Below are 14,176 nucleotides of genomic sequence, written 5' to 3' on the forward strand. Positions count from 1 at the left end.
TCCTATTGGAGTTAACAGGACTAGTAACAATAGTTAAGTTAAAGCACATGGATAAGTAATTGCAGGATCAAGACCTAAGACCGTTAGCTCTTTCTCTGTGTTTGAATAGCGCCTAACATGGTTGGGGCCTCTAAAATGTTTGTATAACAAGAAAAAAAAATGTAATACCACTAATATAAGTTACAAAGATAAGGAATGACACAATGTAGTATTAACATCTGAATGCAATATACGTATCTTTTTTCAAGTTTGCATATATCTTAACACAGAATTAAATTGTTTGTCCCTTCTTTTGCTGATACGTGAGCAAAAGTACACAACAAAGATACAGCTTTTTTCAGTTTCTCGGTCACAAACTTCTCTGGGTCATCCAGTATATTAATCATTAATCCTTTGCATATCTCAAATTTCTATCAGCTTGCTGTTCCTATCCTCCTTAGTTCTTCAGACTGATTGCTCTGGTTTGGGGGCCTGTTTCTGAAAACACTTCTATATGTGGGCAACTTCACTGAAGTTACTCACATGTGAAGTTCCAGGATCCTAAAGTCTTCATCATTTACCAAGGACTTTCTGAAATATCAGCAGTGATTCAGTCCCTTTAATATAAAATTTCACAAAATATTGATCTATTTCTGCTGAAAAACACTTTTTATTATGGCCAAAAAATGGTGATGTTTGTATTTTCCTCTGACATTTTCTGGTAGTGTTTGTATTTTCCATATAAATCCACTGACATGACTCTACACTGCAATAAAACAATCTGACAATGGATGCAGGCTTCCATCTCTGGATAGGGTAGGGAATTTCATGTTCTGATAGCTTTTGCGAGTTCAAAACCTCCTGAACTTTGAGATTACATGAAAGGGTGAAAAGCTACTCCTGACAGCTAATATGGGCGTACTTTCCAGCTCCCCAAACATTTAATACTGTGTTCAACCTAAGCCTCCAAGCAATCAAAGCCTGTGCAACAAATGAGAAACTGTTCTATGAAGTGAAAAGCACCCCAGCGCACATATGCGGCTGGGTTCACCCTGGACCATTTATTTTCGATTGTCTTCTTACACATGGTCTCCAAGCTCTAACAACCTTGAAGCAATGTTGAACTGTTATTGTATGAGGTATGGGGCTCCCTGTTTTTTCCTGCTCATCTATTTCTTGCTTGAGTTTTTATTTTGTGGCAAGACAGGAGGGAGGGTGGCTGCTTCCTTGAAAAGAAAGGATTCAGCAGCATCCTAGCCAGCCTATTGAACCCAATTGGCGGTTGACACGGTGTGACCCTTTCAAAGCACTCTTTATGGCAATACTCAGTGTGGGAGAGAAAAGAGAAAGCTTCTTGTCTCCAAAAGGTTCATAGAGTCATATATTTCAAGGCCAGAAGGAGCCATTAAGAGGATCTGGGCTGATCTCCTGCATAACATAGGCCATATATTTCGTCCCAGTGATTTCTGCATCTAGCTCAAGAACTTGTTCTTACTCAGGCACCATATTACACCATCTTGCAATTGGCCCCAAAAGTTCTCTCCCCCCTGAACCTCAAATGGCCAAGAATAGCCAGTCACAACACATACAATTATTTTGAACACATGCCTCTTACTAGATTGCAGGCATACAGCCAGATCCTTGCCACTTCCCCACTGCCAGCTCAGGCAGGGGCAAGCAGCCAGGAAGCCACCATAATTGAGCATTCCCTTGTGCAGGATATAGCCGGCATAACCCTAACTCTCACCACAGAGTAGGGATTGGTCCAGGATCAGCTATAGCCAGGGCTGGGATAATTGGAGCTGGCATTGCTGGAGCACCGTGCATTCCAGTAACCCTCAGCCGTTAGACCAGCAACTAGGTGCTGTTCCAGTTGGCACATCTGAAAGCAGCCAGGAGGTTACTCTAAATTATGGTGGGCCCCAAGGTGGGGTTTCTAACAATATGTGAAGACTGATGAGATGGTGGTGCTAAAAAATGTGTGCTTTCTGCACGCAGGACTGGGCTTATTCAGCATTCAAGCCACATTCACAAGCTTAGAGATCAAAGGGAGAGCCATGAGACTGGGGAAACACAAAGGAGGACCGCAGTCCGACAGTCTAAGAGAGCACAAAGCACAAGTGTAACATTTCTGGCTGGCAAAAGCACAAATCCAGGAAATGTCACTTAAAGGGTGAAGTAATTTAATGAATCTGATCTCTTGGAAGTGCACTAGCAGATACTTACAATGAACTGTATGGATGCCATGATGTGGCTGCCTTCATGCAAATTCCTGGCCTAATTTCAGTGTAGCTATGATCATGTTGTCTGCCACACCGGTACAGTGGTCTTAATTCAGTTTCTAACAGACATGCCACTCTATCAGCACTAATTAGCACCCTATTGGTAACCTTCTCAGAGAGGTCTAGGAAAGAAAGGAGTGAGAGTGAAAGAGATTAACTCATCCAAATATTCCTCGATGTTAGCCCTCTAAGGAACTTTGGTGGGGCTATAGTTTTCAGTGCTGTCAGACAAACACCTTTTCAGGACCACTACATTCACTTCACATTTATTGCTTTTGAGATCGTAATTGTGAAACTGGGTTTCTAACAGTGGGAAGCTCAGTGTCCGAGAGTCAAAACATGGTGAGCCAGCAGCGTTCTCGTTTTTCAGTTGCTCACACCCGCATGCTCTGTAATTGCCTATAAATCTCATCAGAGGCAAGCTGGGCCAGATCCTCAGCTAGTGTAAATTGATGTAGCTCCATTGACAGCACTGAATGCAGAGTGACACCAGTTGGGAATCTGGCCCACCATATCACATTCGTTCTGTGTATACACCCGCAAACCCATAACAAACGAAACGTATGCATTGAGCAGAAGTACTTACTGCAGTTCTCAGGCTTTTTGTTTCGGTGGATCACTGTCTTTTGATTGGGCGTGCTGAAGAGGCTGGTCCAGTTGATGGTGTGATAGTAACACAGGTTGGTATTGTCAGTGATGTAGATGTTGCCAGCACTGATCTGCTTCAGGGACTGGAACTGTAGAGAGGTAATTGCCTGTTGCTTGAGGATGAGTAAGGAAAGGCCGCTGCAGGAGCAAACATAAGCAGTGAATAGCCCTGGAATGTGTGATTTATCCCATGCATGAAGCGACAATGGCACGTCTTACCTAAAAGGAGTATTAATAAAGGACAACTCAAGAAGGGAGTTTAGTTTCAAGTGCTTCCAATGCCACATACACACAGCATGGTTCAAAGATTCATAGCAGGTCAGTATAGTTACGCGGCTGTAAAGCAGTGAATGAGCACGTGTGTAAGAGACACACTAAGTGTAAGAGACCACAAAGCAGCCTTGCTGACTTGTCTAGTGGAGCGGGACTGTGCTATCAGGGGTATGACACTATAAGCTGTGATGCTCCTGCTCCCGCCCTGACTGGAGGTTTACAGATGTTACTGGCCTCTGTGGCACATAATACAGTTTCACCCACTCTCACTGTTTTGAGTTCAAGTGCTATGCTGACAACTGCAGAAAAGAAGGAAGGTTTCCAAAAAAAGAGGGGGGGGAGTAATACTGGGAGCAGCTATAAATGAAAGAGAATGATGCGGTCCCACATAATGTGCAAAAGTCCTCTCTCAGGAGTCACATTAATGCCAGCTATAGTAATATGAGAAGAAATGATTATTTTCAAGAACATTCCTCCAGAATGCTTTCAAGCATTTGGGTTTGTTTTTTTTCTTGTATCAAAGTATCTGGTTATCTCCCTTCATCACAGGAAGAGTACGAGTTCCCTGTGTAACATGGAGAGGCTGATGTACATTATTTTACAGTTGAAAATGAGTGAAGCCGGAAATCAGGGTATTCTCTAGATTATTTCATGTATTTTACTGATTGTAATTGTTTTCCAGATGCTCTAAATGAAAATTGCTACTTCAAAACTGAATCCGGGGCTGTAATTCAGTCTCAAGGTTTCCCTGCTATTCATAATCTGCTTGGGCTGTCTATGATATCAGGATTTCCGAACATTTCATTCCACCCGGAGCCAGGGGTTGCTGTATGTATCATATAGATGTATTGTCTCACTCCCCCATTATTTCTTACTACATTTGCTCCCTCCAACAGCAACCTCTCCACATCAGTTTTCATACCGAACCGTCACTTGACACAGGGGAACTGGCAAACTATTGCAGGTGCCATATTCTGCAACGCTGCCGGGGGCAGCTCAGTGATCATCCCTGTTGTTCTCTTCTACTGCCTTTTAGGAAACAATATGCACCCTATCACGAGTGCACTGTGAGAGAGGCAAAAGGCATCTGAGTCAACACAGTCAAGTGTGATATTCCCTTACAACGGAACATGGTATCTGTCATAAATCATAATCTTCAGAACTACTGCTATTGTTTCATGAGTCAAAGGTCTGGAGCATGAGGAGCAAGACTGGGCACACTGCACGTTCTATCGTTCATGGTATTGTGGGGCTGGGGAGTGGATTACTGTGGCAGGAAACTGAGAAGCAATGATTTTTAAAGCAACATAATTAACAGGGTCAATAGCGTTTGCGCAGTTTAAAGCTGTTAGTCCAGTGTTAGTGAATACATTGGTAATTGAGAAATATGCTTAGTGATTATGCAGTTGGTCCTCATGAAGGACTTTACATTCTATGCTATGCTTAGATATTTTTAAGGTCAGGCTTGACAGAGCCCTGGCTGGGATGATTTAGTTGGGGATTAGGTCCTGCTTTGAGCAGGGGGTTGGACCAGATGACCTCCTGAGGTCCCTTCCAACCCTGATATTCTATGATTCTATGATATGATAGTTGTTGAAGGGCAAGAGCACAGTATAAATTATTTCACAAATAGAGAAAAGCACATCTTACCTATATAGGGCTCTTCCACCTATAGTAACCAAGTTGGAAAACACACGGAAATCTGTCATGTTTTGGGGCCATGACTGAATATTCAAGAAACCTGAAGGAGATAAAATCAGATATGTTAGCAAGTGTCTCATCATCTAAACCACAGAAACTGCTTTATGACATACTTGAATTATGAAAGAATGATAAAAGGATAGCATGGGTCTGAGAAGCAGAAATAGGTGGGTAATGAATGATGCAGGATACTGTCTATGAATGTCAGTCACTATAGAATAGACTTCTCCAGAAGAGCAAAGATTTGTAAATATGTTGTTTTAGAAAACTCAGAACTAGTCCACTCCCAGAGACCAGATATGGGAGAAGTCTTGTAATGTATGAGCAAATTCAACACTTCTTAGGTTTCCCGGCTTTTTTCTAGCAAAAGTCAGCTGACAAAATCAAGATATGCATGAGCTGAGGAACACACGTGTGAAAAACCCACATGTTAGTTGAGTTCGTTTTGCTATAGCTAAATCTAACAAAATATCCCAGTTTTGAAACAGTTCTGAGAATTTGGATTTGAGGCATTGTAGTCCAGTCTCCTCTCTGCCACATGTGGCATTGTGATGTTCCAGGACAGGCAGTGACATAAATATGAATCGCTGGGGTGATATAAATATGAATCACGGGGATGGGGAGGAGTGACAGAAACACATATCATTGCAGCACGGATGCCCTCCCTAGCAGCACATGCATAGCGGGAAGACCATGAATCACACAGTCCCCAGGTGCCTGGCATCACGATGACCCTCATTTAACAAGGAACTTAAGCATGTGAATAGTCCTACTGACATCAATGGGACTTAAAGCTGTGACCTTCAATGGGACTATTTGGGTGCTTAATGTTTGCTAGTTATGTACCTTTCTGAGTTGTTGCCTATATTACCTAAGACACTTCATTATTTAGGGTGAGATCCAGAATTCACTTGCACATTGGTAACTCTGCTGACCAATTGGGGTTGCTAGTGGATGTAAGTTAGGGCACAATTTGTCCCTGATTTTTGAGTGGTAAAACATTCAGGGGCATGTACTATAAGGTCATTTAAAAACGGCAAGAGCTTGCTTAAACTCCTCCCCATGATAACCATCCCACAGTGGGTAGAGCTTGTCTATGTGGTTGTTGCTTGTCCTTAATTATATATAAATCACTGGAAACAGCAGTCAATGGAGAACACATAGCTGTGGTATTTCACTTCACGGCCCGGTGAGCTGAAACTGGAGCAAACATGGTGGAAGTTCATGAAGCACTCTATGGAGTTCGAACCATACTAGTCCCATTAAGTGTCACAAACCAATGGGACTCACAAACTAAACTCCCCCACAGCAATGAATTAAAGATGTATATTTAAGTCAGAGCAGTAGGACGGAAACTTTTCCTTACAGCAACCACTTTTTCCCTATCAGGAGCCCCCCCAAAGTCCTCCTCCCATCTTGCTTGTATCTAACCAGGATTGCATTCTTGCAAGAAGGTCCTGACCTCCTGACACCTGTTTGTATTCCCTAGGTTCAGAACCCCAGAGTTAGACGACATTCTGCATTAATAGGAACAAAGAATATGTACTTGTAAGCAACAACTGATACTGAAGAGGTTAAGCATTAAAGGTTTATCCAACTTGCGGCATAGTCAGTTAAAAATATGTATCCTTTAAATATAAACAAATGGCAAATGCAAAATAAGTAAAGAGCCCTAATTATGTAGGATCACAAATGTGAGTTACCTGTTATCTCTCTGACTGTTTGGAAGATATTTAATTTCTCTGGGTCCATTGCTGCAATTGTGTGATATGGGTCCCTGGAAGATTAGAAGAACATATTATAATGTTCTTAATATAAAATGAGCAGGCTTATGAAAGTACATTATATAGTAGCAGTATTCGGAATATCAGCACCTTGCTTTTAGGTAGCAAGTACACCAAGTCATTTTTCAATTGATTAACTTCCTGAGCCTTGAGTGTTTCCCCAGAAGTCCTGAGCCCAACATCTTTCAGTTCAGCTTGATGGAAGGTTCAGCTTCATCACCTTTAAAACATTTTGGGAAATATCTATGCTCATGAAAATCAAACCGCAAAGGGTTGATTATCAAAAAGTCCTGAGCTCCCGTCCTCTCTGGAAATCAGGCTTTCTCCAAGGTGTTTCAAGTTTGCCACCCCAAAATTGAGGTGCTCAAAAGAAATTTAAAAGTCTTAGCCAGAATATGCTAGTGCAGACAATGCTGGAGTTGTCTTATTTCATGACCCTTTGCCTATCACAGCAAATAAAAGAAAGTAAGAGAACATTCTCCTGAAAGGTACCCCCTTAATGTAAACTTTATTACACTGTGACCCCTCCATAGAAGAATACTTATATGAAAATGCTGATCTGAACAAAGTACAAGGAAAGGTTCTTGTGTAATACCGTGCTATGGAATGTTTGCATTCTTTAAAAAAAAGAAAAATACATCCCTGGGATGGAAGACAACCTCAGAAAAGGTGAAGTATGCATTCCCAAGTCTCATTATTTGCCTTTCCAAGAGACGTCACTCTTGGGATTGGTATACAAGGGTAATCAAACATGCTGCCTTTAGAGGCAAACCCTCAGGATTAAGTGCAGTGACAGAGTAATGGGGGTTACTTCTAACCTTTACAGAGAGCATTTCCAGGTGAACAGGAGTGAAATGAGCTCTGGAACGTAACCTAAAGCCCAGTGGACCACAGAAATATTGTACCCTTAATTTTACCAAATTGGAGCTCTCGTAAAAAAAGATGGCAGGTTTTGAGGATTCAGCATAGAAATACAATTTTTCTTTTGAAATCCATTAATTTTAAAAAAGCTCTCTTTGCTAAACATGAGACTACTGGATAAAACATCCCCATCCCAATATCAGTGAGTATTTTAGGACAAAAAAAGTTCACACCAATAAAGAAGTGAAGCCAATGTATCTTATATAACCATTTTCTCTTCTTACAAAACTGTAGGATAATACATTCTTCCCCAGCTATTCCAATTATATTTTATCGTTAGGCCACTTATTTTTATTGCCATTGCACGTAAAAATCACTGAAGATGCATTTTCTGTGCATGCTGATGTTAGCTCAATCTTACCTGAGCTTTCTCTCCAAACACAGGAGATTAAGAACCTGATCCAAAGGCCACTGAAGTCAATGACAGTCCTCTGATTGACTTTAAGAGGCTTTGAATCAGGCCATAAATGAATACCTCTCATGTACCAGTGCCTTTATTAAACTAAACTGTCCTATTATGGGACTTGTAGAGAACAAGTGAGCCGCAGTTCACTAACTTCATACTGCAAGGGCCAACTTCCAGTTGATAGCTTCCTTCATTTAGCACCTTCTATGTGTGATCATAAGAACACGCAAAGAATTTTGGGTCCCAGCTAGCCTCATATGTATTTTAATCCTCGCTTCTTGAAACGTGGTAACAAAGCAGTCCTGGAAATACCACATCACCAGCATTGCTGGTGGGGATACATTCTGCACATTTAGTGCTCTAAAATTTTTTTGCGCAAACTGCTCTGGGTTATCTTTTTCTATGAATTTCCATTCCTGAATTCCAACCCCCGTCTCTGTGGTTAGGTATTAAAAATTATTTAGAGTGAGCTTATGGAAATGATTTCAGTGACTTTTTTTCTCAAGGCATACTATTTTTTAAAACTACAAAGCTTCCAGACCATCCATCACAGCCAGTACCACCTCTGGACGATAAAGGTGTCTCATTCTGTATTTCAGCCAATGCTTTCTCAGTCTCAGATTGCCAGATTGTACACACATGCATTAATGAAGTTCACTTCACTCATACACTTAGGGAGAAGCCGTGTATTAACACTGACAAAGACTACGCGCATTATCCAAAGCCTATTGAAGTTAATGGAAAGGTAACATCCATTGACGTCAATGGGCTATTCACTAGACCCTATTTATCTTAACAGGTCTTATAAACTAACAAATGAATCAAAAGAGTGGAGATGCAATATTTTTACAAAGCTGCTCTAGAAAAGGGAAGGGTAGTATACTATATGTATCTATTAATCAAAGAGCCAATACTATTTAAATAGTTAACAGTCAACTCCCCACCCAGTGAGGGTAAAATACAAACAAGCATCTTGTACTTCATTAGGCAAAGTATTTAAAAAAACACACACATGCACACATGCTTTTAATGACCTCTGCAATTAAAATGATTCTCCCCCACTGTAAAAACTCCTCTTAATTCCCCGTTCCCCACAGACTGTTAATTCCTACGACTTGAAATATGAGAGAGTATACATTTCTAAAGAGAATAGGCTAGAATTCATCGTGAATGTATGCACTCATGGAAACAACTTCCTTATTTAAAATGATGAGCGGCAAATATGTATTTGATTATTATTGCAATACACTGTCAATTTATTTAATGTACGTTTGGTTTAATTCTATTTTGCAAGTTGTTTCTGCTCTTGTAACTTCTTTTCTGTAAATATACTTTGTAAAATTTAATAAATTTAAACAAACAAACAAAAGCCCCCGCACTATAATGTTATTTTAATTCACTCTCTGAGCTCTTCTTTTTTCAAAAATGATGCATATTTCTCCAGCCTGTTCTTTTCAAGATCTGTGGCCTATTTCCAATGTAATGCTCAAGATTAAGTCCACTGTGCTGCTTAAGACTGGTATTAGTCTTTTCATGCAGGACACTGATTAGAGCATGGTATGGTTTCAACATGAATGTCACAAGCTTATATTCCACTGTTCCAACACAGCAATATATTTTAGCTTTTGTGTTTGTCTTTTATTTCTAGTCCATAATTTAGATCCTTTTTCAGAGAATATGATTTTATTCCAAGGTCATTTTTGCCCCAACTTCTTGCTTGATGCTACAGAGATTCATGAGCACAATTCAGCTCATAGTTCTGTTCTACATTTTTGCAGCTAATACCCTAAAAATACTCAAAATTACATTTCACTTAATGCATTGGCTAAAGCACACAATATGTTCAGACTCCCTTACATTTTTCTTGTGCCTTTCTTGTGTTTTCTAACCTCCTTTCTGTCATGTGAGTTTAACAAATTTATCGCAGCCTCCTTGGTTGGCCATTTGTACATATTAGAAAGTGTGAGGTGTGACCACTGACTCCTGGGTGACCCTCTTCAGTGATTCCCCAAGTCTGCCGCAGCACTTCTTTGAATCGCTTACACCTGGTTCTTTATCCATTCCTATGCTTTATCCCATGCTACATTAACCTTTCATGCTGTAGTCCCTGCTGTGAGAGATAAGACCATCTATACAGTCAAACTCTAACTTCCCTGTTTTATCACCATCAAGCTCTAGGGTCCCGATCCAACTCCCATAGAGTCTTTACACTGACCTCAGTGTGCTCTGGATCATGCTGTAGGTGACGGTGCACTACAATTGGCCCCTATAACAAATTCAAATATTATGGAATCAGGCTTCTTTTGCCTCATCCCTAAGGGCAGTCTGAAAGATACATCCTGATACAGGCCATTATGATTTTCCTACATACCAGAACACACAGGACGACTATGGAAAAATCCACCACTATTAGTCATGTCAAAATTTGGTTTCAGATCCTTTGTTGTAGTGTTGTTAACCATGCTTTCCCCATGCGGCGGCAAAGTTGCAAGCATCGATTTGGCATGGGAACGGTAATTAGATCTCAGCTCTCAACATCTGATGCTGAAAACTTTAAGGAGCCTACAGATCAGATGTAAAAATTTAAAAGCTATGTAGTGGCAGACATAATTGAATAGTCTTTGTTGTTACCACACAGCAAAGAAAGAAATTACACTCATAACAGCAAAGTACTTGTAGTCATAACAGCAACATTTCCACATACTTGACTGTGCTAATCTATCTGCTGGATTTTGTTCTTTATGATGAGTACTGTTATACCTCACCAAAGTGGCTCCTTAATTCATCTTGGCTGATGACTGATGCTCACGTGAGGGCTGAATTAAAAAGGAGAGCTAATCATATTTTGTCCTACCAAAGATAATCCTTTCAGGATGGAAGGAAGACTGTGTGAGAAAACTGCTAGCTACCATCACCTATATCTAAAACACAGAATTTCTTTCCCCAGGAGGCCTTTCATTTGGGAAATGATTCCCATTCATACAAGATAACATCACTAGTGCTAACTGTTGACTTTAATGGTGACCAAATGAGGCACCAAAATATAATCTAAAGTGCTGATTAACTCTTTGGTATACCTTCCTTAAGCAAGATATAACCAACTCAAACCTTGGTTCTTATAACTCTCTCTCTAAAGTTGTCTCCAAACCTTTGATAATGCTTGGAAGGATTCAAGGTACAGATATGTCTGAACCGAAACACAGGAGATACAACCCGCTTGAGCATTGTGGGTATTTGCAATACAAACATGAATGCACATTTCACAGCCATATCTTGTCTTATGTTCAAAGTCTAGGGGGCGGATCTTCAGCTGCTGTGCATTCTCATAGGCAAGGGAGTTATGGCCATTTAAATCAATTAAGGTTCTTCCCTCAGATCTGGATCCACATTTTGCAGATTAGGCCCATTTTTAGTTCAAGATAAGAAAATCAGTGGAAGTGAACTGTTCTCTCCCCACAATCCCTGACCAGCTGTCACTCCAATCCAGCAGCCAGGGTCTCCTAGACTGAACATATGACCCAATTGTTTTTCCTTTTCCCAGCACAAACTTTCTTTCTTATCCTTTGTTTCATAAAAGCTAAATGTGAGAATCAAGCTGGCTGTACCATCACTTCAAAAAGTGAGCAGAAAACCAATTTATCTCAGGGCTTCTCTTTAGTCACGCATTCCTACAACCATACAAATCAGAAGTGTCCACAGCTAGTTCTGTCCCGCAGCCAGACCTGTAACATACTGTGCAAAAATATGTTAGTGCTCACCCATGAATCCCAGTGACAAGAAAGATCAGGTTCCCGTTGATCTTGGTACAGTTTATGAACTTGTCAATGTTGTTGGAGTCAACGGTTTGAGCGGACGTCAAACTCCCTGTGCCGATGCCATCACATGCTGCCGAAACAAGAACCCCATGAAAACAACTCGCAAGAAGATTAAATGAATCAATAAATGTTTGCTCCTTATTCACCTGAGCTTTCATTTCCTCCAGGGATGGGCAGAATGGTTCTGGTAAAACAAGAATCAATTTGAGCCGTTGCCCGCCCCTCAACATGAACTTGAGGACAAACTTCCCAAGGAGTGAAAAATATCGCTGAGTACTTGTGATATAGACTTTTAGGCAGGAAGTGCCAATGGCATCTTCATTCCCTTTCACCATCCAACTGACATTCCAACTGGGCCTGGAAAGACTCTTGCCTCGTTAGCATCATTGCTTGGCTGTTGTATCTTTCATAAGGGGGCAACAGTGCTAGAAACTTCCCTTCAGGGTCCTTATGGCCAGTTAATTCCAACCTTGCATGCTCTGGGGTATACATTGCCCATAGGAACATCCAGTTCCCTAGATTACACAATAAAACAACACATCAATCTACCTGCTTAACTAGGCTCTAACAGTGACAGCTATCAGCAAAGCATCTGAGCCCCTCCCAGGTGTTTAAATGACAATCAGTTATTTCTCTCCTTCTGCCCAACAGGTCAGAGTAAGCACTTGCATGGAAAATGGTGTGTACACGCACATGTGCCTATGTGGGAAAGAGGTGTCTGTTGCAGGAAAGCTCGTTGTGTAGATGAATTTTGCATTCAATTTTGAACATGGTAAGGCTAGTTGTATTGATCAGCATAAGGCAGAAGTCCTTGCATTTATCTGTTTCATGATGCCCTGTGTGGGGTAGCTGTTTGCTGATTGGACCAGATTTTATGTAGCTGCCTGGTGAGCTAGCTGGCATCTCCCCTGTTATGACACAGGTTTGTGGTAAGGAAAATTGGCAGTATTTTGTTCCCATTGCTGTTGAAACCTCCATATAGCAAGAAGAAGCCTCAAGACTCCCATAGACACAGAGCTGTTGGGACGGCAAAATGACTCAGGTTTCCACCTGGAAGCTTCCTGGTGAGGCAGAGGACGGATTTAGATATTTCATCAATGCTACTGGAGGGAAAGGAGAGGGTCTCTTGTCTCTCAAAGCCATTCAGAGAGGAGGCAGGAGAACCTCAGGTCTCTGCTTTGAGAGAGCAGAAACCCAGCAGTTGTACGAGCAGTTTGCTGGGACATCCCACAAAGATGACAATAAAGGTAGTGAAGAATCAGGGCTTTGGAAATGGTCCTGAAAGGTTCCAACAGACACGCTTTCAAACCAGTGAACATTAACAAATTCCAACCACCACCAATAACAAAAACCTACAGGTCTGTTCCACTCAAATAGCCAAAAACTATCCCTACTTTTCCCAAAGAAGAAATGAGCCTTTTGACGATATTTCCATGGTCCAGCGATAATCCTGCACTACATTATCTTTTGGAATACTCTTCTCATGGCAGCCATTGTAGTTCTATGCTCTGTGGATGCCCAAAGGCACTTAGTACTGGATATCCTAGAACTTATTCATGAATACACTTAATTTAAAAGTAATACCCTGCTTTGCTCTACGAGAGTGCAGAGTAAATTCAAGCAAGGCTATAATAAATGATAACCTACCTTTAGGACAAATGTCAGTGCAGGGTTTGCACATCTTTATACCATTTTCTTCAACCTCCATCTTGGAGCTGGGACAGGCACGTACACAAGAGCTGGAATCTACCACAAAGTTATCTGAAAGGAATAGTGCAGTGCTCAGAAACAAGTATATTAAGTAATATTGGAGGATGATTTGGGGGGTTCTGAAAATCAATATGAGTTAATTATGGCCTTGAATATTTTAATGACGGGTAAGATTTTCAGGCGCTCCTAAGTGAGTTAAGTACTTAGGAGCTTAAGTCCCACTGAAAGTTATAGAGACCAATTCTCCTCGGTGCCCATGTCACCTCTGAAAATAGGATGTAGGCACCTACGTGACGCAAACTTTTATGACAATTTTACCCAATATGATTTTGAAAAATGTTTTGAAAATATTGTCATCCCTTTTGAATCCAACTGCTGAAAATACAGCAATGGGCAGATATCTGTCTGAAGGACTTCAACAGAAGTCACATACATGCTTACAATACCCATGTGTCCTGTATATAGGGCCTTGAGAAGAAACATACTGTGGAAAGAAAAACTAATGAAGAGTTGTCGATTTTAAATACCTAAAAACTACCAAGAGAGAGTGAGTTATCTTAGACCTTTTTGGGGAAAATATCCTATATGCCAGCTATCTTTTGTTTCCATAGACTGCAAGTATATTGGGTACCATTAACATAATAGAGCTATTGCTGA

General features: G+C 40.9%; 1 protein-coding gene across 1 annotated transcript in view; it reads right to left on the bottom strand.

Moving 5' to 3' along the window:
- The window catches only part of ERBB4 (erb-b2 receptor tyrosine kinase 4), a 589,315-nt gene that overhangs the window by 218,258 nt on the left and 356,881 nt on the right, over window positions 1-14,176 (bottom strand). The window contains exons 8-12 of the mRNA XM_077829473.1: window positions 13,457-13,570; window positions 11,753-11,879; window positions 6,587-6,660; window positions 4,833-4,923; window positions 2,848-3,047 (exon numbers count right to left, since the gene is read on the bottom strand). Of these exons, the coding sequence (XP_077685599.1) occupies window positions 2,848-3,047; window positions 4,833-4,923; window positions 6,587-6,660; window positions 11,753-11,879; window positions 13,457-13,570 (606 nt within the window). The remainder of the gene's footprint in view (window positions 1-2,847; window positions 3,048-4,832; window positions 4,924-6,586; window positions 6,661-11,752; window positions 11,880-13,456; window positions 13,571-14,176) is intronic.

Source organism: Eretmochelys imbricata, chromosome 11, assembly GCF_965152235.1.
Source record: "Eretmochelys imbricata isolate rEreImb1 chromosome 11, rEreImb1.hap1, whole genome shotgun sequence".
NCBI classification, from domain to species: Eukaryota; Metazoa; Chordata; order Testudines; family Cheloniidae; genus Eretmochelys; species Eretmochelys imbricata.